The following is a 24,182-nucleotide window of genomic DNA, read 5'->3' as shown; positions in this document are numbered from 1 at the left end:
CTACACAGAGAAACCCTGTCTCGAAAAAAAAAAAAAGAAGAAGAAGAAAAGGAAAAATAAAGAAAAAAAAATCGTTTTTGAAGATTTTTATTTCCTACATTTGGATGTTTTGCTTGCATGTATGTCTGTGTACCACTTGTGTGCATTGCCCACAGAGACCAGAGAGGGAGTTGTATCTCTTGGAACTAGAGTTACAGACTGTTGTTAGCCACCATGAGTGCTGGGAATTGAACCAGGGTCCTCTAAAAGAGTAGCTGGTATTCTTAACCACCAAGCCATCTCTCCAGCCTTTTCTTCCTTTTTTTGTAATGTTTTTTGTTGTTTTTGTTTTTGTTTTTCAAGACAGGGTTTCTCTGTGTAGCCCTGGCTGTCCTTTGTAGACCACGCTGGCCTCGAACTCAGAAATCCGCCTGCCTCTGCCTCTCAAGTGCTAGGATTAAAGGTGTGTGCCAGCGTGCACTACCACGCCCAGCAATGTTTTGTTTTTTAAGATGGAGTCTTGCTTCAAACTCAGAATCACCATGCCTTAGCTTCCCCCATGCTAGAACTGCATGTGCAGACCACCGCACCTGGCAACACGAGACTCTTGCAAAGCAATTAGAGAATTCGATATCCTAGACCCCAGTCACGTGACATAATATCTCCTTCAACTCCTCCTCAGACTAGGGGAAGGTCCCTGTCTCCCAGACACCAAACATTGTCCAAGATGGCTGTGGACCAAAGTGACAGGAAAACCCAAGATAACTGACTCAAGAGATAACTGACTCCCTGAAGCTGGAAGGGGTGTAAACACTGCAGGCCTTGTGTCACAGCTGAGGGAAGCAGAAGGGGACCAGAGAAAGGCTGAGCGAGGAGTGCGAGGAAGGTCTCAGACTGCTTTTCAAATCCCTGTAACAGTGCAGTTGAATCATGGCCAGTCAGCTCCCCAGCACGGAGGAAAGGGACCAAAGCCACTTCACAGCGTGAAGGGAGGAGACATGGTCTCCAATTGTAAGATGAGCACCAAAGTCTGGTGCTCAGCTAAGGCCAGCAGCAGATGGCAGGAACGCTTTGTCACAGGTGGCAGTCCTGGACCTGGGGTGGCCAAAGGCATGCAGCCTTCTCTTCCTTCCCACCACCCACCAGCAGCACCCTCTGTTGCCCAGGTCTGCCTGGATTAGCCACCCTGCCCCCAAACGATGGTGCGCGCTAGTGTGTGTGTGTGTGTGTGTGTGTGTGTGTGTGTGTGTGCACGCATGCCCTGTGAGGCCCTCTCTGCTCTACGCACTGTCAGGAAGTGGCAGAACACCATTTGGACAATCACAGACTAGGGCTGGGTCCAACACTGTTTCTTACATGATATTGGGTCCTGGTTCCTATATAATGCAAGCACAGGGCTGGGAGGATGGCTCAGTGGGCAAAGGCTGCCAGTCTTGACACCCCAGTTCAGTTCCTAAGACCAACACAGTGGGAAGAGCTGGGAATCTTGCCAAGCTGTTCTCTGACCTTTACAGATGTGCTTGCCACTGCATGCTCCCACTCCCACCCCACCCCCCACAAAATGTATAAATAAATGTTAAGAGTTTTTATTTTATGGGCTAGAGAGATGGCTCAGGCATTGTTCTCCAGCTCCAGGGGACCCTACGCCATCTTCTTGCTTCTGGGGGCATCTCTATTCACATGCATATTCCCACAGATAGATACACACCTATACATATAATTAAAAATGTTTTTTGAGACAGTGTTTCTCTGTGTAGCCCTGACTGTCCTGTGCCATTACATCCAGCTAAAACTTTTTTTAATGAGGAAAAATTGGGCATGTTAGTGCATACCTCTAATCCCAGTACTCGTTGGGGGTGGGGTAGGATGAGGCAGAGGACCGCAGCAACTCTGAGGCCAGCCTGGACTACACAGTGAGTTCCAAGCCAGCCTGGATTACTGTGAGACCCTGGCCCAGAAGAGCAAGAAAGGATAACACTGTAACTCTTTTCATGCCATGCATGATTAAGAGAGACATCGCCTAAGAGCCTCTTCTGTGGGTCCTGAGTTCAAATCCCAGCAACCACATGGTGGCTCACAACATTCCATAATGAGATCTGGTGCCCTCTTCTGGGGTGTCTGAAGACAGCGACAGTGAGCAGGGCCAGAGCGAGAGCAAGAGAGTCGGCTCAACAGTTAAGAGCACTGACTGATCTTCCGAAGGTCCTAAGTTCAAATCCACATGGTGGCTCACAACCATCTGAAATGAGATTGGATGCTCTCTTCTGGTGTGTCTGAAGACAGCTACAGTGTACTTACATACAATAAATAAGTAAATCTCTCTCCTTTTTTTTTTTTTCTTCGAGACAGGGTTTCTCTGTGTAGCCCTGGCTGTTCTGGAACTCACTCTGTAGACCAGGCTGGTCTCGAACTCAGAAATCTGTCTGCCTCTACCTCCTGAGTACTGGGATTAAAGGCGTGTACCACCACGCCCGGCTCTCTTTTTTTTTTTTTTTTTTAAAGATTTATTTATTTATTATATGTAAGTACACTGTAGCTGTCTTCAGACACACCAGAAGAGGGAGTCAGATCTCACCACGGATGGCCGTGAGCCACCATGTGGTTGCTGGGATCTGAACTCTGGACCTTCGGAAGAGCAGTCGGGTGCTCTTACCCACTGAGCCATCTCACCAGCCCCCCGGCTCTCTTTTTTAAAGAGCCTCTTCTGTAAATGAGATATATTCTCCCTCCTCTTCCTCTGCTCCTCCCTCCCCACACTGGTGCCACCCTCTAGAAAGCTCCCTTCTCTGTGAAGCCTTCCTTGGTGTCCAGGAAAGAGGATTCCTTAAGGGGCCCTTCCATGAATGTGTGCCCGATTCACAGTGCAGCTTAGGATCCACACTGGAAGATCCTGACTATGCTCCAGAACGTGGAGTCTTTTGTGGGCGTGGCTGCCCCAACTTAGAAGACACTGTCCTTCTCGTTTAGGAAAAATATGTGACTCTCACCTCCAACCCACCTCTCCACTGGCTGAATACACAGGCCAAACAGTGTCTGCTTTCTAACTAGGGGAGGAGCTCAGGGAAAACGCAGCTAAACTTAGCAGCAGAGGAACCTGAGCTGCCAGGGAAGAAACTGAATCTGAGAGCCAGGAGAAACAATTTTTTTTTTTTTTTTTTTTTTTTAATAAAACAGGATTTAGCTCTACTGACCTGACTGGCCTTGAACTCACAAAGATCTGGATGTGTCTGCCTGGGATCAATGGCATGTGTCACCAAACCTACTTAATGTCACTGCATCCCAGCTGACCTAGAGTTCACTATGTATACCAAGCTGGCCTTGAACTGCTGGTAATTTTCCTGCTTCTCCCTCCCAAGTGCTAGGGTTACAGCGTGTACCACCAGGCCTAGTTTGTGGTTGTTTACAGATAGTCTATCTATGTAGCCATGGCTGCCTTTGATATGTAGACCAGGCTGGCCTTTAATTCAGAGATTCTCCAGCTAGTACTAAAGGTACCATACCCAGCCAGAAAACTTTCTGAAAGAAAGGGACAGGTTATGGCTCATTGGGTAAAGGTGTATGCTGCCCAGCCTGGCGACCTGAGTTCAGTCACTGGGCCCCACATGGTGGAGAATTAATTCTTGAAAACTGTTTTCTAACCTCCACTTGTGTACCGTGGCATATGAGTGTATGCACGTGCAATAATGTAATATAAACACTAATCTAAAGGAGGGAGGCCCCTGTCTCGAAACAAAACAAAACAAAACAACAACAACAACAACAAAAACCCAAACAAACAAAATAAAGGAGGGAGGCTGGAGAGATGCTCAGTGGTTAAGAATATTTGTGGTAGCTGGGCATGGTGGTGCACGCCTTTAGTCCCAGTGCTTCAAAGGCAGAGGCAGGCAGATCTCTGAGAAGGACAGCCAGGGCCACACACACACACACACACACACACACACACAGAGAGAGAGAGAGAAAGAGAGAGAAAGAGAGACCCTGTCTTGAAAAGCAACAAAACAAAAACAGCACTTGTTCTTGCAGAGGACTCTAGTTTGGTTTGGTTTCCGACATCTACAGAGTGGCTCAAAACCATCCTATAACATCTATTTCAGAGGATCTGACACCTTCTAACTTTTGAGAGCAACAGGCATGCATGTGATATCCATACACACAGACAAGAAAAACACTCATACACATAAAAAAATAGATCTAAAAAATTTGGTTTTAGAGGAAAAGGAGGACCATTAGTTGAAATAAGATATTCTGAAGTGTCTGTCTGTTTGATGGCCTGGAAGACAGGCAAGAAGAGAGTTTAGGGGAAAAAACAAAACAAAACCCACTTCCCTTCTGAGGATGACTATGGTCGATAGCTAACAGAAAAACTGTGAGGCCTTCTATTAAAGGATGAGCCATCATCCTCTCTGGGCTGCAGTGTCCTGCCTGAGAAGTGCACCTTTGTTCCTAACTCAGCCTAAAATGTAGCCCCACCCCAAAGAGAGAGTTTTTCCTACTCAAGTACAAGATGAGTCACTAGGAATAGGAACTCACAAACAAAAACAAACAGAAAACAGGCTTTCCTTTCCCCCCTTCCCTTTGCTTATTTTTGGTTTTGTTTTCAAGACATGGTTTTACGCCTAGCTCCTTGGTTTTTTTGTTTGTTTGTTTATTTTTTCCAAGACAGGGTTTCTCGGTGTAGCCCTGGCTGTCCTGGAACTCATTCTGTACACCTGCCTCTGCCTGGGACTAAGTGACAGGATTAAAGGCGTGTGTCACCAGGTCACCAGTACCAGTCCCTTTCTGGTCTTTTTTTTACACAGCCCAGGTCTAGGAACTTATTCTGTAGTCCAGGGATCTTTCCAACTCAACCTCAGCCACTAAGCCCAGCTATGTAGATTTCCTTTCAGTGGAACACACTATTGTCATGCGGCAAAGACTATGCTAAAAATAAGGTATTGCGGGCTGGTGAGATGGCTCAGTGGGTAAGAGCACCCCACTGCCCTTCCGAAGGTCCAGAGTTCAAATCCCAGCAACCACATGGTGGCTCACAACCATCCACAACGAGATCTGGCGCCCTCTTCTGGAGTGTCTGAAGACAGCTACAGTGTACTTATATATAATAAATAAATCTTTAAAAAAAAAAAAAAAAAAAAAAGGTATTGCAGGAGAACTGGCTACAGTCCACTATCTCTGTCCTGTGCAAAAGCCAAGCATTTGTGACTCCCACAGACATCATTTAAAGGTGTGTCTGTCTGAATCTGGTTTCTCTTTACAGAGGCACATGGGAGGGTAATCTGGCTGAGACATCTGTCATCTTATTGATCATCAAGATGGACTCTGCTGATCCACCCTGCTTGGCCAGGGTCCAACTTTCCCCTCCCTGCCCTACCTACATTCCTCCTGAAGATGCACTAGCCCTGAAGAGGACAACCTCTATCAGAAGACTGCGCTCTGGTCAGAGTGCACATGTCTCTGTACTCCTCTGCTGGAAGCTCCAAACAAGCTCTTGTTTGTTTGAAACAAGATCTGTCTATGTAGGCCTGGACATCCTGGAATTTGCTATGTAGATCAGGCTGGGCTTAGGCTCACTTTATACAAGAAACATTAACAGGAGGCTGGAAAGATAGCTCAGCAGTTCCTAGCACCCACATGGTTGGTTCACAACAGCTTGTAATTCCAGCTCCAGGAGACTTAATAACCCCCCTCTGAACTCCGAGGGTGCACGTGGCAGATTCTCACAGATACACAAACACACACAAATTTCTTCTTAAAAAGGAAACATTAACAGATTCTGGGGGAACTGGATGAAAAGGAATAAAAAAAAAGGATTTTGTTTTGTTTTGTTTTTTGAGACAGGGTTTCTCTGTATAGCCCTGGCTGTCCTGGAACTCACTTTGTAGACCAGGCTGGCCTCGAACCCAGCTGAAAAGGAATAAAAAAAGGATCTTTTATCTTTTACACTTCACATGTTTTGTGCTTCAATGTTTTCCTTATATTCTTCTATAGTTAAAAAGAATCCGAGCCGGGCGTGGTGGCGCACGCCTTTTATCCCAGCACTTGGGAGGCAGAGGCAGGCAGATTTCTGAGTTCGAGGCCAGCCTGGTCTACAGAGTGAGTTCCAGGATGGCCAGGGCTACACAGAGAAACCCTGTCTCGAAAAATCAAAATAAATAAATAAATAAAATAAAATAAAATAGAATTCACATTACTGGCATCCCCCAGCCTATACTGCTCCTGGCTTCTCAACTAATATTCCTAGAGTCCATGTTCAACTTACTCCCTGCCCTAGTGAGGCTGTGTGCTAAGCAGATCTAAGGCTCGGTCACCTTCAGAAGTGAGTACACAGTTTCAGAAAGGAACTAGATTTTGCTCCTTGGAGGGGGGAGGGTGTGGGGAAGGACGGGATAGGGTGACTCTAGGAAAGTCAACTCTTATTACTAAACTTCATAGCAGTAGACGCACTGTTATCTGTTGCACTCAGAATAATTCTCTACATTGGAGGCTGGATACACAGCAGTGCTGCTCTTCCAGACACCAGAAATTCTGTTCCCAGGACCCAAGTCACACCTGCCTGTAACTCAGATCCAGGCATCCTCTTCTGGTCTCCTCAGAACATGCATGTTCAGACATACACATACACGCACGCAGTCAGACAGACACCATGTGGTTGCTGGGAATTGAACTCAGGACCTCAGGAAGAACTGCTAGTTCTCTTAACCACTGAGCCATCTCTCCAGCCCTGAGAGTTGGTCTTTAAATTTTTTTGACTTATATTTGAAGATTTTGGAAAAAACAACTTTAAAAAAAAATTTTAATTATTTGTGTATGTATAAATACAGGTGCCTTCAGAGATTAGAGATCCCACATTCCCCTGGAACTGAAATTATGGGGTTTGTGAGCAATCCAGTGCTAGAAACAGAATTTGTTCCATTGCAAGAACAGCAGGCCTTTTAATGGGTGAGCTGTCTTTTTAGCCCCTAAATAATGTGTGTGTGTGTGTGTGTGTGTGTGTGTGTGTGTGTGAGAAGATGATAAAACCATTGTTTTGTGAAGATAGAGTGGAAGAGGCAGACAGGATGAGATGGGTCAGCAGGAATGGGCATTTGTTACCAAACATAATAACCTATCTTTGATTGCTGGGAGGACGGGCTTGGAGGAAGGGACCATGGCAAAAGTCTCCTCTGACCTACACATGTGTCTACTGCATGGGTGCGGTTCCCAACACGCCACTAAATAAATAAGTTTAACGATTTGTTCAGAGTTAGAGAAATGTCTCAGTGCTTTATAACTCAGACTGATCTTAGAAAGTACTTAGCACCCACATCTGGTGACTCACAACCACATGCAACTCCAGGTCCAGGGAATCCAATGTTCTCTTCTGCAGCCTATGGGCACTGCGCTTAAATGGGCAGATACCTACACACACATAAAACAAACAAACAAACAAACAAACAAACAAACAAAAACTATTTTCAAGGGCTTCTGATTCCAGTACTTGGAAGGCAGAGGCAGGTGGATCTCTGAATTTGAAACTAGTTTGATCTACATAGTTCCAAGCTAGCCACGGCTACTACATAGTGAGTCCCTGTCTCATATAAATAAAATAAATAAAAAAATAGCCAAGCTGGGCACCGCAGGTGACTCTTATAATCCCAACACCCAGGAAGCAGAAGCAGGACTAGAAGTCAAAGCTCAACCTCAGCTACACAGGGACTTCAAGGCCAGCCTGGGCTATATATACAAGGCCATTGCAAAAACAAACACGCTAAAAAGTAAACAAAATATGCAGACCTCAGGCAAAGCGTGAAAGCACACAGCTCTTAACCAGCGTCAGGAGGGTGGAGTCAGGAGACCCCACAAGAAAAGAAGTAACAAAATTGCCTTTGTGTTAATTAAAACAACTTCCCCCAAATAAGGTGGTTCTTTTTCCTCAGGGGGGTTATGAAGAGGGGGTCTCACCTCGGCCAGGTCCATATGCACCCCAGGCTCCCTTTAGCTAATAAGCCCTTTGCCTCAACCAACCCAGAGCTGATTACAGATTAGCAGGTCCATGCCTGGCCTGATATTTTTCAAAAGGAAATTTTTAGTGTAGCTGGCATCAAGTTGAACCTCACCCTAAATTCAAATTGAGAATATTCGTTTATCCACGAAGCTGGATCTCCAGCTGAATTAGGGGACTTTCAGGGTTTGTTAAAGAATAGAGTCTATTGCCCAGAGGATTGTTTTGTTCTGTTTCTGTCGTTGTGGGGTTTTTGTTTTTTGTTTTTCTTTCTCTCAGCCCAGACCTGGCCTGAACTGAAGCTTCAGCCTCTTCTGAGTTGGAACTAGAGGCCCGTGGCTACCACACCGAGCTAAGTTATTTGAAAGGAAGCCTTCTATCTGTTTCTTCAGGGACAGAGAAACTCACAGCAGGGGGCCAGGTGACTTGGAGCCTTTAAAGGGAATAGCGACCTAATGCCACACAGCCTGTCAGCACAGCTGGGTGAGTCCAGCTGGTTCAGGAAGCACCAAAAATAAGCTACAAAGAATTCAGGGCCGTGCTTATGGTTTAGATTCCAAACACACTTTGTGTTTATCCCTTACCAAGGAGGCGGTATTTTTACGTGCGTGCGTGTGTGTGTGTGTGTGTGTGTGTGTGTGTGTGTGTGTGTGGTGTGTGCGCACGCGCCTGCATTAACACTAAAGGAGAACACTGGAAGCAAAGGAATGTAAGTTGTGGGTCAACATATATGCCTGATGCATTATTCTGTATATTTGGCATAAAAACAAAGATTTAAAGTAAAACACCACGACCGCCTCTACCTAGGGGGGAAAAAAAGGCAAACCGCCATTCAGAGGCAGTAAAGCGGTGCACCCAGTGCCCTCCGCTCCCAGAGGTTCACCTGGAGCCCAGTGGGCTGAAGCCCGCTTGCGGGAGGGAAACTGAGAGGGGCGGGGAGAAGGGACAGACACACCTCGCCGGGCGAGGCTGGCGGCCGCCGCACAGGTTCTGCCGAAGGACCCCACTCAAGCGAACCAAGAGACTCCTTTCTCCGGGCTCTCCCGCCCATAGCCGAAGGGCTTGGTCCTCCAGCTCCCCCGCGTCCACCTCTGTGATCCCTCCACACCGACCGTCCGGGCTCCCCAGATCCCACACCTTCGTCCTTCCCAGACCCCACGCTGCTTTCCTTTCGGTCACGGACTGGGACCCGTTACCTGCAAAGCGGCTCGACAGTCCTGCAGGTAGTCCTCCATGGTAAAGCCCGAGGTGTGCCGTTGCCCCTCAGCCAGGAGAGGTAACCCGGCAAAATGTACCCCGCCCTAGACCTAGGGTCTAGAGCCGAGAGTCAGGGGGCGGGACTCGAACCCGCCACTAAAGGGTTCGGCCTCCGAACCCCAGGAGGAAGTGCGTAATCCGGCACTCCGGCGTTGCCCCGCCCTCAGCGGCGGAGGCTGGGTTCTGAGCCCAGAGACTCATGGGACGTCTAGGAGGGGGTATATCGCAGTGCCTCCCGGGAAATGTAGTCCAGCAGCTCGTGTTTGTCCCCAAGTGAGCAGTTTTCGGAGGGCTATGACATGCAAATTGTGTATGTGTCACAATAACTCGCCTTTATGGCATCTGAACTTGCAGATAGGACTAAGTATAGTGCCTTTCCATATATTACACCGAAAATCTGTTCGAGATTGATGTAAATTAATTTCTCAATTTTTTTTTTTTTAGAATACAAATTCTATCTAGCCCAAACTGTCTGGAATTTGTAATCTTTCTCCTCAGTTTCCTGAATACTGGATTCACAAGCCTGGTTTGGTTAGGACTTTAAATTACAACATTGCTGTACATATTATTTATTAAAATAGCTTCCCAGGTTAGGTGTTTTGTTTGTTTTTCTTTCTTTTTTTAATTCTCCCCTTTACCAAACTGACAAATCGTGATCAATGTGTTTGTTCACGATAGGAAAACATTACCATAATGTTTGACTTGTTTTCTTAAAATCTACAGTCGTGCCAACTCTTCCTCCTTCTTCATAGCCTTTCTTCTACAGCCTGAGCAAACACTCCTCATTCATGGGCTGTTGCAACCGTGACTTTGCTTCCTGGGTCTCTGTTGCAACTGTTCTCGGCTTTCCGAGTTGCTGGAAGCCTTACCCTTTGGCCGTCACATCAATAGAGTTTAGAGGAGCCTTCAGAACGTAAGGCTGGGTTCCAACATCCCTTAACTGCCACTTGCGTGTCCCAGGGCAGACTACTTGGGGGGAAAAATGTCCCTTCATCATAACATGTTCCCTCATTTTTTAATCTATCCCCAGATTGTCCTGCTTCTCGGGGAGGTGAGAAGAGGCAGAAGAGCGTCTTCCTCACCCTCGACCAGGTACACAGCTGAACCAGTTTCATTCCTAGCCTTTCAAAAAAAAAAGCATACGGGGAGGAAGAGAAGCCTTGGGAAAGAGCTCAGGGGCTCCAGAAAACCAGGAGTGGGAATTTTCTTTCATATTGAACGAGTAAATATGCAAACACAACGCCCTTCCGCCCTGCTTTCTTGGCTCCAGAGCAGAGGGCTGCGGCGGGCATCCAGGGAGGTCTAATCAACTGCCTCTGTCCCGCCCTGCTCCTCCCGGCTCTGCCAGGCCGCTTGCTTTTCCCGGTTCTCACCAGAGAGGCACACGCGCTCCGTCCCTTCCCGCGGCAGGCGGAGGGAAGAGAAAGGGTCTGTTGTTTTTCTCTCTTCCTTTCTGCGGCTCACCGGGCTGCTGACCGGCTCAGACAGCCCTGATGGAAATCCTCGGTAGCTGAGCAGGCCCCTCCTCCTCCTCCAGGGACCGCGTCCTTGGCTAATTTGTCTTTGTCCGGACAGGGGGAAAAGAGGGACAGAGAGAAGAAAAAGAAAAACCACAAACTTCCTTTGAAAGCCAGTTTGTAGGCTCGGCCTGGAGCGCACGCCGGAGGCTCGGTGACTCGGGAATCCTGAAGACTCGGGAAGCCAGGCGGGACCGCCTGCGCTGTGCCTTGCTTGTCCTCGGCCCCGACCCTGCTCCGGCGCCCCCGGGATTGGGCGTGTGTCCGGAAGTGGCAGCGACCCAGGCTGGACGCCGCGAGAGTAAACCCGTGTCAAGCCGTGTAAGCTCTGGGGCTGACAGCTGGGAGGCGGCTGGCGCAGTCGGCGCCCCTCAACGATGTCCCCACCTCCCGCGTAGAACCGCCAGAGTTGAGTCCTCTCCCAGTGCCGGAACCTCATCTACCTCTTTGAGGTAAAAACTTTTGTTTTCAAACTATCTTCTTCACCTCGTCTCGCAGCTCTCCCTACCCTCTCTGGGTGAAGTTGACACCTGATGTCCCATCTGTGGTCTCTTAAGTCTGGGTCGCTTACAGGATCCCAGGCACCCGGAGCAGTAAGAGATGGAGCAGTAAAAGAGATGCGGTCTCTTCAATTTCCCCCTTATAAACCCAAACCCTCTCTCTCGCTCTCCTAGAGAGCCAGAATTACAGGGCTTGCTGTATTCTAGAGGAATCTCAAAGCATGTTGGCATGAAGAATTGCATTTGATTGGGGAGATTGGGTAATACCAGTTAAAGACGTAGAGAGAAGAGCCCTGAGGGTGGGTGAAGTCTTTAAGGATATACTTATTTCATATGCTTTTCCCACTCTGTAAATAGTATCTGCTGCTGACTAGGAAAGGACCAGAGATTTGACTCCCTGTGGGTCACTATAGGTAATCCCAGGAAGAGGAGGTGTAGATTTGGACTGAGGAAAGAAAAGGAGGGACAGGGCCGAAACCCCTGTTTGTTTGGGTCCCCTCCCCTCATGCTTTCCTCCGGCCTTGCAGGGTGCAGCCCTCTGTTGCTCTTCCTGCCCTGACACTGGAGCTGTCCTCCTTCACTGAGCCCCCACTCCCTCCCGTGGTTCTTGTAGCTCCTCTCTTTGGTCGACTAGCTTTCCCAACCCCCACTTAATTATTGATCATTTCTAGCCTTGGGCAGAAAATGAGCTGTGCTTGTCTTTAGGCTTTTTAATATTTCCCAGGCATGGCCTCTGTTTCAAGGTTGACTCTATGTGCCATGGGAGGGAAAGAGATGTGGAGAGAGAGGGGTGGAAGCCCTCCAGGTAACTTTTTGCTACTCTAAGTCTAAATTAACAAAATATGAATTACCTGAAGCTAGCACAAGTTATATTTGAATCAGGAGAATGATCAATTTACTGTATTTATGTTATTTCAGGAACTTTGATGTTTCTCTGTAGCCCAGGCCGACCTCGAGGTCCTCCGGCCTCAAGGCCCCCTGAGTAATGGGGATGGGAAGGCCTGGAACACCACACCCAGCTGACGCTCCTCAAGGCCTTTTCATAGTCCCCAAGCCTTGAAGGTTTACAAGAAGAAAGCAGGCGACCAGATCAGCTTGTCCTGCCCACAAGGGCTGGCATTAAAGATGTGTGCCGCCATGCCCAGTGATCCCAGTTTAAAAGAAAAAGACAAGATTCCGTCCGATTGATGCACCATCTCCTGGCTTTCTCTTTGTTCCGGGGCTGGAGATCAAACCCAGGACCTTGCGTGTGTTAAGCACATGCCCTTCTGCTAGGCTGTACCCCCGAACGGTCCTCATTTGTGTCCTGTCAGTGTGTAGGGAGGGGAGTAAGGAGACTGAAGGGAGATATTTCAGAGGCAGGAACTGCTTTTACTATCTGCAGGCCTATCTTTAGACCTCATTTGATGCCAAGTGCTGATTAACTGCAGGTTAAACAGGTCCAGTGTTCACATCCAAAATGATCTGTATGGGAGCCATAAAGGGCACGTGTGCCAACAGGTTGTGAGGCTTGGACCCAGGGCATTGCATATATCAGGCAAGGCTCCACTACTGAACTATATACCTCCAGCTCTTTTTTTATTTTAAGATATGGTCTCACAAAGATCCTCCTGCCTCAGCCTCTTAGTAGCTGAAATAACAGGTCTTTGTCATTATACAACTAGTGGAGATATACATCTATGTTTGTGAGTGCTTGTTTTTGTATATGTACACCATATGTGCTCATTGTCCACGGAAGTCAGGAGACGGTCGCAGCTTCCCTGGAACTTGAGTTACAGTTCCTTGTAAACCCCTCTGTGGATGCTGGACTTGAATCCTGATCCTTTGTGCCTTAACCTCTGAGCCACCTCTCCAGCCCGGGGGTATTTTAATGTAAATCAATAAACAGCAGTTTCCCATTCCCTGTAAATATCTAAGGAGAGATCTCTGGGTGCAAGCACGCCAGAAACAACCAGGATCTGAAGTTGCTGTGTCGACTTGAGCTAGTGAGAGCAATCTACTGCAAGGATTGTGGGGAGTCTTTTGTGTGCCCCCCTAACTAAAGTTGTTACCGGTAGTAGAATTAGAACCTGTGCCTGGGGCAGCCCTAACAAGCCAAGTGTGGCCTCTTGTCTTCAATACGCCAACTAAAGAAGTTGAACTGGTAGACAGGCCAGTCAGAGACAGCTAAGCTAGTCAAGGCTCTGGCTGCGTGATGGCCAGAGCTTCAGCCCCAGGTTCCACGTGGGGGAAGGACAGAACAAACTTGAAAGTTTCCTTCTGGGCTCCAGGTGTGTACACACAGAGAAACTAAGTAAATGTAATAAAATTAAAATAATCATAGTGAAAGGTAGAAAGGGGGAGGGGGAAGCAAGGATTATTCAATGTGACCACTTTAGGATTAGCGACAGAGAGATCTGGTGACGTCCCCATGTCTGTCAACAGAGCCCTAAATGAAGGGTAAAGTTTCAGTAGAGAGCCTGATTTCTGCACAGCTAAACAGCCTAGGGCTGGTCAAGGTGTGGTCTGCCAATTATTGACCTGCATTGTTTGGGCTTTAGCCTCGGCTGGAAGGCTGTCAGGCTAGTCGTTAGAATGCTGTGAAGTCTTTTCCTGGATACCGGTTCCTCTCTGGCTGGATTCAAGGGTCAGTGTTTTTTCTCCTGCAGGCTTGAGATTCCTGGGGGAAATTTCAGTTCCTTGGTATCCACTGTTTCAATGGTCAGGTTGACAGTGAGCGGAGGGGCATGAAGTGTCTCTTTAAAAAGCCATTCTCAGCCAGGCTTGGTGGTGAATGCCTTTAATCCCAGCACTTGGGAGGCAGAGGCAGGCGGATTTCTGAGTTCCAGATCAGCCTGGTCTACAGAGTGAGTTCCAGGACAGCCAGGGCTATACAGAGAAACCCTGGGGGGGGGCAGTTCTCAACCTGTGGGTCGGGACCCCTTTGGGATTGTTATCCCACCAATCTAAGACAATAGAAAAACACAAATATGTACCTTATGATTCTTTTGTTTTGTTTTGTTTTTCCAGACAGGGTTTCTCTGTGTAGCCCTGGCTGTCCTGGAACTCACTCTGTAGACCAGGCTGGCCTCGAACTCAGAAATCCGCCTGCTTTTGCCTCCCAAGTGCTGGGATCAAAGGCGTGCACCACCACTGCCCAGCTGTACCTTATGATTCTTAACAATAGCAAGATCACAGTTATGAAGTAGCAATGAAAATAATTTTATGGTTGGGGGTCACCGGGAGATGAGGGACGGTATTAAAGGGTCGCAGCAGTAGGAAGACTGAGAGCCGCTGCTTTAGAAGACCCTCAGTCCTCTCAGCTACACCCAGATTACAGCGTGGCATATCCAACCCTGATTCAAGTCCCACCCACGACTGCATTTCCTTTCCTTGACAGGAAGCCCCTCCCTAAGCTTTTTGCTGGTTTGGGATTGTGTGAGGTTCAGCGTGATCTTTTGAGAGCTAGGCTGGTGGCTCAAGGCCTCTAATATCAGCAAGTGGGCGGCTGCAGTAGGAGCATCACCAGGAATTCTAGGCCATCGCTTGGCATGGCAGTACACACTTGTAATTTCAGCACTCAGGAGACAGGCAAGTGGATCTGAGTTTGGGGCTAGCCTAGTCTACATAGGCCAGCCTCACCTATACAATAAGACCTTGTCTCAATCAATCAATCAATCAATCCATCCATCCATCCAGAGTCCTTGGAGGAACAAGATTTCTTCTTCCTTACCAGCTTGGCACAACATTTAAGAACATGGTGTTATTTTTTTTTTTTTTAACATCTTCATCTACCAGATCATATGATGGCTACTCTCTGGTCCCTGGGGTGAACAGGACAAAGGTAGCTTGTCCTTTAGGACACCAGCCATGTGCTCAGAGTGTTCTCTGAAGGGACAAGGTTTGGTGGTGGATATGGGGTCTGTACCTTTAAGGAGGCAGCCAAACACCACCCTGTTAATAACCGTAAGGGTTGTGTGGTTTTGCTCACTGGTTTGGTTTGTTTGCTTGGGAAGCTACACCAGGGAGTTACACCAGCCAACTGTGGGATAGTTTTAATTTTTCTCTTCAGCCCTCTTCTTCCTTCTTGGCTTCATTTACATTTAACCTTTCTGTTCTGTCTTTACTAAAAAAAAATGTTTTATTCTATTTTGTATGTGAGTATTTTGCCTGTGTGTCTGTGCCAGGAGAGGGTAGTGGACTCCCCACTGCCCCGCCCCCCCCATCCCCCTGTCCCTCGGCTGTGGAGTTAAGGTGGCTATGAGGGGTACTGTGGGTGCTGGAAGTTAACTTCTGGAAGAACAGCCAGTGCTCTGAGCTGTCGCTGTAGACCTCTCTCTCTTTTCCTCATTCTCTATCATTTTCTGTTTCAGGGAAGAAGCCAGCTGCACCCAGTATCTCCATCCTTTCCAAGCCTGATAACCAATGCCCAGTCGGCCCCATCTGGTTACAGCAAGGCAGAGGTGGAATGAGCTGAATCCTGTTTATACACTCTGAGAAAAACTTAATCTGGAGCCAGAGTAGCCTACACAGTTCTCTTTGACTTTTCTTGTTCCCTTTGCTCTGTAATTCAGTGACCTTGTAGGCCCAGTCTCTCTTCTACACACTAGAATAGCCATAGGCAAGGTCTCTGAACACTTCACTCCCCTCAGCTGACTCTGTACCCACTATGGAACAACCTCAGACTGAGAACTCAGCCCCTAGTAAGGCCACTAGTGCAGAAACTGTTGAATCTGAAAAACATGAGGCCCTATCTGGACCAGAGAAGCATCCTCAGGACAAGGACAGTGCAGATGCTGATGGAGCAGCTGGGGAGCCAGGAGACCAAACTTTGCCACCAGCCCAGGATGGGGAAAACCTTGAGTGTCCTCCTCCTGAAGCTAGCTCAAGTCCTCCTGGGCCAGCTTGTGGGACGTCACCTAAAGTAGAGGCAGCAGAGGTGTGTTCCAGGCCACAGGAACTTCCCCAGTCCCCCAGGATCCAACAGCCTGAGCTAGATTTCTACTGTGTCAAGTGGATCCCTTGGAAGGGAGAACGGACCCCGATCATCACCCAGAGCAGCAATGGTCCCTGTCCTCTCCTAGCCATCATGAACATCCTTTTTCTTCAGTGGAAGGTGAGTGCAGAGCGTGAGGTGCTGGGCAGGCGAGATGTCCACAAATGTGCCTTCCAAAGATGCTTGCTTTATTCATGTAGACAATTCCTTACAAGACCACGCTACACAACAGCCACTGAAAAATTAATTCTTGGAGGGGTTTCTAACTGTTCCCTCCCCCTTGTTCTCAAATAACTGAACATTTCTACATTTCCCATTTCTTCCCTCAACCCAGCTTTAAGAGACCTGGTATTTTTATTAATAAACTGCAAACCTAGCCTGGGCAGGTTCTGAGCTATCCTAATGCTCTAAGGCTGCCTACCTTGGCTTGCTCTGGTCCATGTGGGTCCTCACGGAGACTCCCCTTTGCGACCTGCTCATGGTAACTCTTGGTGGTCTTCTCCTCTCTTCGTGGTCCTTCTCTCTCTCCCTACTCTATGGTCTCCTTCAGGACCCCCGCCTGGGATCAGGAGTCCTGCCCTGTCCTCTTCTCCGCCCAGCTACAGGCTGAAATGCTCTTTATTGACCAATCAGAGACGATGGAAAATGATTTGTACGTAGCGTTGAGCCTGGAGACGCTGGACTGTGCCATTCTCATAACCGATGTTTGAGCGTACACATCAGCATCTGGGTACGCAGTACACAAACCATCCTCCAGCAGGTTACTGCAATCTCACAGACATAGACTTCTTCTTCTTCTTCTTCTTTTTTTTTTTTTTTTTTTTTTGGTTTTTCGAGACAGGGTTTCTCTGTGTAGCCTTGGCTGTCCTGGAACTCACTTTGTAGACCAGGCTGGCCTCGAACTCAGAAATCCACCTGCCTCTGCCTCCCAAATGCTGGGATTAAAGGCATGTGCCACCACGCCTGGTTCAGCCTGGTTCAGACATAGACTTCTTACCACCTGGAAGTGGTTGGTTACACAAACTGCAATTCAGGGTCCACTGGGAAATCCTCTCCAGTAAGAACACTTTGGGATTTTTTTTTCTTCTTTTTTTAAAGATTTATTTATTTATTATATGTAAGTACACTGTAGCTGTCTTCAGACACTCCAGAAGAGGACATCAGATTTCATTATGGATGGTTGTGAGCCACCATGTGGTTGCTGGGATTTGAACTCCGGACCTTTGGAAGAGCAGTCAGCGCTCTTAACCACTTGAGCCATCTCGCCAGCCCACACTTTGGGATTTTTATTTGAGCTCAACCCATATCAAACATGACACAGTTCTGTGCCAGGCCAGGAGGGTGGCACTGTGAGAGATCCCAGAATGTCCTTGAGCGCATTGGCCAGCAGGCCAGCAGCTAGTACTGACTGGTTGGCATATGTAAACTGGACATGGGTGCTAGAAACTTGAGGATCACTAAAGCCAGAGTCACACAGAGGCTAGTGTCTTAAATTTTCTTGTCTAATGGTATCAACACAGAGCCTGGGGATGCCATGTCCCTGGATTAGGATAATGTGTATGATTTTTTTTTTATTAATCTTATTCCAGTGGACATTAGTTTTGTTCTCTTTACTGAGAAGTCAATGTTGTCGTGGGGTTGGTTCATTAGTACATCACAGCCTGTCTTGTGACTAGATCTGTATCTTGCAAGAATTACATTATTCTAAGTCACACAGAATGTTTTCGCCTATGTGTCACAGTAGGAGGCACCTCCTATGAAGGGGTGAGGTGAGGAAGTGCTCCCTGGGACCCTCTCCACCATCCTGATTTCTCTCAAGCCACTTTTAAATTTCCAGATCACTCTTAGGTGCACCCGTGTCCCCTGCTCTCTCACCCCGGGATGCCCCGTTTCTTCCCTCGCCCCAGCTTTAAGCTCCCTTTCCCCATTCTGGTCCACCATCGGATTGTTGTTTTAACAAAATCTCATCATTGGGTTTTACCAATGAAGACTCAGGTACTGGATGCTGGGGTGGAGAAAGCACCCCATTGACCTTCCTCCTCAGCTGATGGATGTCCCAGCAGCAGCGCCCCTCTCTCCCACTGCCTCAGAACGGTCCTTTAAGCTGAAGGTCCCTCCCTTGTACTTCCTGTGCATCTCTCTCTTGGCCTTCCTGACTCCCTCTTACTTTCCAGGAAATAATCCATTTCCTGCCACCTGGTTGCTTGCCCCTCCTCCTGACCCATGGTTGACTTTGTTTAATTCTGTTTACAATATTCAAACAGAATGCTCTTGATTTAAAATGCAGGCTAAGGTTGAACCTCACCACAACTAGAACCAGGCTTTTCCAGTATCCATGATCTCTAGGAGCACAGTGTGATCAATACCCCACAGCAATAGTTCTCTCTTCTTCTGGGGTCCGTGGTGTAATCAAACATCTCTCAGCATGGGCTCTCTCTTTCTGTCTCTATCTTCCTTGTTTCCTTCGTTTGTTTACTTTTTGTTTTTGTTTTGTCTCCCTTTGTAGCCTGGACTGGCTTGAACTCACTACATAGACCCAGCTGGTCTCACACTCATAGAGATCCACCTTGCCTCGGCCACCACACTCGTGCTTTTTTGAGGTTTTGAGACAAGGTCTTACACTGTAGGCCAGGTTGGCCTCACTCCTCCTGCCTCTGCTTCCTCAATATTGGGATTACAGTGGTGAGCCGCCACGCCCCTAGCTTGGACCGGCCTCTTGCTTTGTGTTCCTTCTTCACTGCTGGTAGTAAAAGCTCACATGTGACCACCCTTCCCTCTTCAGGTGAAGCTGCCCCCTCAGAAGGAAGTGATCACATCAGATGAGCTCCTGACACATCTTGGTGAGTGATGTAGTGAGGGGGGCTCTCGTGTGGAGCTCCGATGTGGGATTGAGGTTAAGGACGAGTCTGTGTCTTTTCTGTAAAGCTGAAGTATAAAAAGCAAAGATCAAAGGTTGAGAATCTTTCAGTTAAATCTTTCAGTTAAAGCACCAGCCAGTTCTGCCTAGAGTCACTACCCTGCCCACCACAATCAGTGGTGCTGGGATCAAATGTAGGACTTGGCCATCCTAGGAGGCATTGAATTGGGTGGGTCTTTCACCTCTATAAGCCTACTTATTCCTCTGAGAAATTAAAAGTCTGGATTGGTGTTTGAAAATCCATGGTCCTTCTCCAGAAGAGGGGGAAGCTGGGTTTTGGGGACGATTGGCAGGCTAGGGTAGGCTGATGAGTTTCCTGTCTTACAGGAAACTGCCTTCTGTCCATCAAACCCCAAGAGAAGTCTGAGGGCCTTCAACTTAACTTTCAGCAGGTAAGGCAAGAGGGCAGTTGATGAGGTCTGCAAGGGGACCCAGGACCTACTGAGAAGTCCTTGTGGCTGAAGGGCAGTGGACAGAGGGTCTGCAGGCTTACAAGGGGACCCTGGACCTACTGAAAACCCTTTCTGTGTGAAGGGCAGTAGACATGGGGTCTGTGGGCTTGCAAGGGGACTCTAGTCTCATTGAGAAGCTTTTGTGGTTAATTTCTCATCTTGGTACCTTCTCAGTGAAGAACAACATCTCTCTGTCATGAAAAAAAAAAAGACATTCATTTTTGTATAAGATAAAGAGGATTAAGGCAGCCCAGCTGTATAGTGATGTGTGTATAGTGATGTGTGCCTTTAATTACAGCACTTGGGAAGCAGAGAGAGGTAGGTGTCTGTGAGTTCAAGGCCAGCCTGGTCTACAGAGTGAGTTTCAATACAGCCAGGGCTGTGTCTCACAAAAGGGGGTTTGAGATAAGAGGTGGATGAAACAAACGGTTTGTAAGAAAGCCAGACATGAAAACATGGGATGGTGGGTGCCAGGGAGGGAAAGCAAGACCAGCCATCTTGTCTTTTCTCCCACCAGAATGTGGACGATGCAATGACGGTGCTCCCTAAACTGGCCACAGGTCTGGATGTCAATGTGCGATTCACGGGCGTCTCCGACTTTGAGTATACGCCGGAGTGCAGCATCTTTGACTTGCTGGGAATACCTCTATACCATGGCTGGCTGGTGGATCCACAGGTGAGGACAGCAGGCCCTGGTGAATCTTGGCCAACCTGGCATGAATAAAGCCAAAAGGTTTTGGGGCAGGCTGGGGCATCTGGGAAGGGGAGGTTGGAGGATTTGGAGATTGAGATGACCCAGGATTCCCTGGATTCTAATGTTGGGCGGAGTCACATCCCAGGACGAGAAAAGCACACACAAATAAGATCAAGATCGGGTCTTTGGACATCAAAAGTTCAGAAACCTTTGATCATGAGAGCCACAGTCCAGTGGGTTTGGTTCATTTCCTTCCTTTAAAAAAAAGTTTATATTTGCTGTACCCCATTCTACTCCCCAGAGTCCTGAGGCTGTGAGTGCTGTTGGGAAACTGAGTTACAACCAGCTGGTAGAGAAGATCATCACCTGTAAACACTCTAGTGACTCCAACCTCGTGACGGAAGGTAATGGTGGTAGCCCCTTTCCTTGTAGATCTCTTACGGAGGGAAGGACACTGGAGTAGGCTTATTATTGTTGTTGTTTTGTGTAATACAGAGAGAGAGAGAGAGAAAAAAAAAAGAAACCTTTTTTTTCCTTTTTGATATAAGGTTTTGTGTAGTTCAGGGTGGCCATGAAATCACTACATAGCGCAGGCTAGTCTCAAACTCCTGATCTCCTGTGCCAACCTCCTGAGAGCCCAGGTTACAGACGTGCGCTCTTGCTCTGTTGGGTGAATGAATAAATATAGCCAGGCTTTAAGGAAGGGTTTGTAGCTCAATTGTGAGGACTGGGGTGCAGCAGGGGCTCCTAGCTCTGGTTGGCTTTGGAGCTGAGGATGATTTTGAACCTCTGATTCTTCTGCCTCCAGGGTCCAAGTACCAGGACTACAGACATGCATTGCCAAGCCTGGCTTCAACTTGTGTGTGTGTGGGGGGGGGGGGCGGCTGCTGGGAGTCAGATCTGGGGCCTTGTACGTGCTAAGCATATACCCTAACCCTGAACTCCTCCAGCCTGAGGAAGGGGCTTCACAAAGTGGAACTCAGGAGAGCGCCTTAGGGCTTTTTGGACAAACCTCCTTATCTTGGACTTTGTTTTATTTGCTTTGGAGTTAGGCTGGGGGTTGTGGGGGCATTAATTTTTATTTTGAGACAGGGCCTCTCTATGTAGCCCGGGCTAGGCTGGAACTGCTATGTGGAACAGAGATCAACCTGCCTCTGCCTAGCCAGGCCTGGGATTAAAGGCATGCACACTGCACCCAGGATTGAATTTAGGGCCTTTGCCCGCCTGAGCCACATGCACACCAGCCCTTTTGATTTGTTTTGCTTTTTTCCTATCATGGGTTTGGATTCAAGCCATGTCTCTCCTGGTTTATGCATTCTGGCAGGCTTGATTGCGGAGCAGTTCCTGGAGACCACTGCAGCACAGCTAACCTACCATGGCCTGTGCGAGCTCACAGCAACTGCTAAGGAAGATGAACTTAGTGTCTTTTTTCGAAACAACCACTTTAGCACGATGACTAAGCACAAGGTGATGGAACTTTGGAGGAGGGGAGCAGGAACCGTGTCATTTCCCCGTGCCTCTCTCCCTGGGTTCAGTGTGTCAGGCAGGATAAAATGGGTTAAGCCATGGTAACAAACGACCACTAAGATCCGTGTGGTTTACCACAGTGTTTGTTGCTAAGTCATGATGCATGTCCAGGGCAAACTGGCTACACCCTGTGTCACACCATCTTTACCCTGGGACTCTGGTTGACAAAAAAGCCTTTATATATGCAGGAAAAGAGAGTAATATAGTGCATTCCTTATCAATGCATTTGCTTGAAAATGACACTGACCAGAGCAGACCCTGAGGCATAAACCGGCTATCAAAGAGACAGGACAGTTAACCCTCTCCCAGAAAGGGGCAGTGGGGATTCCCAGAGTCAGGAGGGGAAGTGTTTTAGGAATGGAGTAGAAGAGGGATCACTGGTGCTGCGCTTCCCTCCATCCCACCCATCCCCCTTCCAGCCTATCATTCTGCAGCCCTAGCTGGCCTAGAACTCAAATCTGTCTACATCCAGAGTGCTGGGATTAAAGGTGTGCACTGCCACACCTGGCCTTGCCTTGAATTTCTGATCTTCCTGTTTTTCTGGTTCTCAAAGGGGTTTATGTCTGCATACATCTGAAAACACAGAGAAACAAGGAAAGATAGTAGAAAACTAGATCTGGTGTGATGCCCTAGCCCCTCGGGTTCCTTAACCACAGAGCACCCAGCTGTGTTCAGATGTCCCTTCCTGCTCCCCGTAACCACACACACTTAGGAAATACCAGATGCTCACAGTGTCAAGCTCCAGTCAGTGCACAGACTGACTCAGAAGCTCTCAGGATGTACCTTGGCTGTAAGCTGCTTCTCTGTCACCTGTCCCACCAATTTGCTGTCTTTTTCTGGCTTGTGGGAGGGTGTGTTAGGCAGCATGTCCCGGGTGTCAGACCTAGGGACCTTGAGGACTTGTCAGGCACCTGATCCAGTACTCAGCTAACTTCCCGCTCTGGCTGTCTCTCCCTTTTGCAGAGTCACCTGTACCTACTGGTCACTGACCAAGGTTTTCTACAGGAGGAGCAGGTGGTGTGGGAGAGCTTGCATAACGTGGATGGTGACAGCTGTTTTTGTGACTCTGACTTCCACCTAAGTCATTCCCTAGGCAAAAGCCATGGAGCAGAAGGTGGGGGTGGCTCTCCAGAGAAGCAGCTGCAGGTGGACCAGGTGTGTGGGGCCTTTTGGAATGGCGCAGAACCCATTGGCGTCGAAGCTGTTTTCTATGCGTGAACTGCATGCATTATTTTGGCTGGAGCCTGTCCCACACTCGTGCCTGCTCATGTTACCCAGAAGTCATTTCCTTGCTTGGGGTGATGGATTTTCTGGCAGCACAGATAACATATTTGACTATGTGTTTTACTATAGAGGGAGAATTTGAAGGAAAGCTGGTTTGGAAGTTTGGCCTGAATCTCCGTCCTTCTGGTCTTAGTCTTCTTATGACTTGATTTCTCCCCAGGACTACCTTATTGCCTTATCCCTGCAGCAGCAGCAGCCACAAGGCACGTTGGGCCTCAGTGACCTGGAACTGGCCCAACAACTTCAACAAGAAGAGTATCAGCAACAGCAAGCAGTTCAACCTGTGCGAACAAGGGCTCCTTCGCCCCAGGTGAGCCTGCCCTTCTTTGGTCGGCAAGGGAGCTGACTTGACCTGGCATGGAGCGTGTACTGTTTCTGTACGGGGCACGGACTGGCCTGGTGTGGAATGCATAAGGTCCCTGCACAGGTCTCTGGAAAGTTTCCCCTCATAACCTGTGCTACCTTTGGTTCTGAACCCCCATGTCTGTGACCTCTCCCAAGGTTATTGGATAACTAATTGCTAAATCTCACACAGGGGAGAGGAGCCACATCTGGACGTGCAGCTGGAGAGCGGCGGCAGAGGTCAAAGACTGAGTCAGACTGTGTTCTGCTCTGACTCTGCCCCTACAGCCAGCTCAGGCTGTGACTTGCAGGATCCTGCCCCACCTCAACCCCTGAGACACAGAGAATAACCTAGATGCACTGTTGGGGATCAGAACAGACAGTAGGTGCCAAGGTCAGACTTGGTACCATCTTTGCCCTTGTACTGCTATCTTCTCCTCTCTTCCAAGGCCACATAGGTGTGGGTGGGTGAAAATCTCTGGTGCCCAACCCCCTTTCCTGGAATAGTCACGTGGATATATGGACCCAGGCTGCTTGCTGGTCGAGACACCTATCTGGAAAGCATCTCTCTTGTGTCCCTGTCGGTCTGGTTGCTCCTGGGCTACCCCACAGACCCTGCCGTGTTTGTTTTAGGGTTTGGTTTGAGTTTCTATCTTTATTATTTTTAATGCCTTCCTAGAGGTTTGGAAATAAAACTTCTTTCCTGAGATTTGCTTTCCTACCCTGGAGCCGTGGAGTTAAATATTTGACCTGGTTGAGG

At 48.2% G+C, this 24,182-nt stretch overlaps 2 protein-coding genes across 4 annotated transcripts in view; one reads left to right on the top strand and one right to left on the bottom strand.

Annotated features, from left to right (window-relative positions):
* The window catches only part of Prune1 (prune exopolyphosphatase 1), a 31,083-nt gene extending 20,292 nt beyond the window's left edge, over positions 1-10,791 (bottom strand). The window contains exon 1 of one of the 3 annotated variants that reach the window (XM_029475336.2): positions 10,588-10,791. Coding sequence is in view for 2 of the 3 variants with exons in the window: in XM_085835669.1 (XP_085691795.1) it covers positions 9,154-9,192 (39 nt within the window). In the remaining variant the exon portion in view is untranslated. Of the gene's footprint in view, positions 1-9,153; positions 9,372-10,587 lie in introns of those variants that run through there. The other 2 variants (XM_085835669.1, XM_021158031.3) reach the window with 2 other exon arrangements.
* A 130-nt stretch (positions 10,792-10,921) lies between these two features.
* On the top strand, positions 10,922-24,129 carry Mindy1 (MINDY lysine 48 deubiquitinase 1). The gene is made up of 10 exons (XM_021158026.3): positions 10,922-11,183; positions 15,584-16,326; positions 18,989-19,046; positions 19,451-19,515; positions 20,093-20,251; positions 20,571-20,673; positions 21,594-21,736; positions 22,760-22,951; positions 23,241-23,390; positions 23,616-24,129. The coding sequence occupies exons 2-10, from the start codon at positions 15,880-15,882 to the stop codon at positions 23,694-23,696; spliced, it is 1,398 nt and encodes a 465-aa protein (XP_021013685.1). The 5' UTR covers positions 10,922-11,183; positions 15,584-15,879; the 3' UTR covers positions 23,697-24,129.
* Positions 24,130-24,182: the final 53 nt, after the last annotated feature.

This window comes from Mus caroli, unplaced genomic scaffold, assembly GCF_978045245.1.
Source record: "Mus caroli unplaced genomic scaffold, Mus_caroli_1 scaffold_3, whole genome shotgun sequence".
NCBI classification, from domain to species: domain Eukaryota; kingdom Metazoa; phylum Chordata; class Mammalia; order Rodentia; family Muridae; genus Mus; species Mus caroli.
Note: the sequence above shows the minus strand (reverse complement) of the source record. Positions and strands in the feature narration are given on the sequence as shown.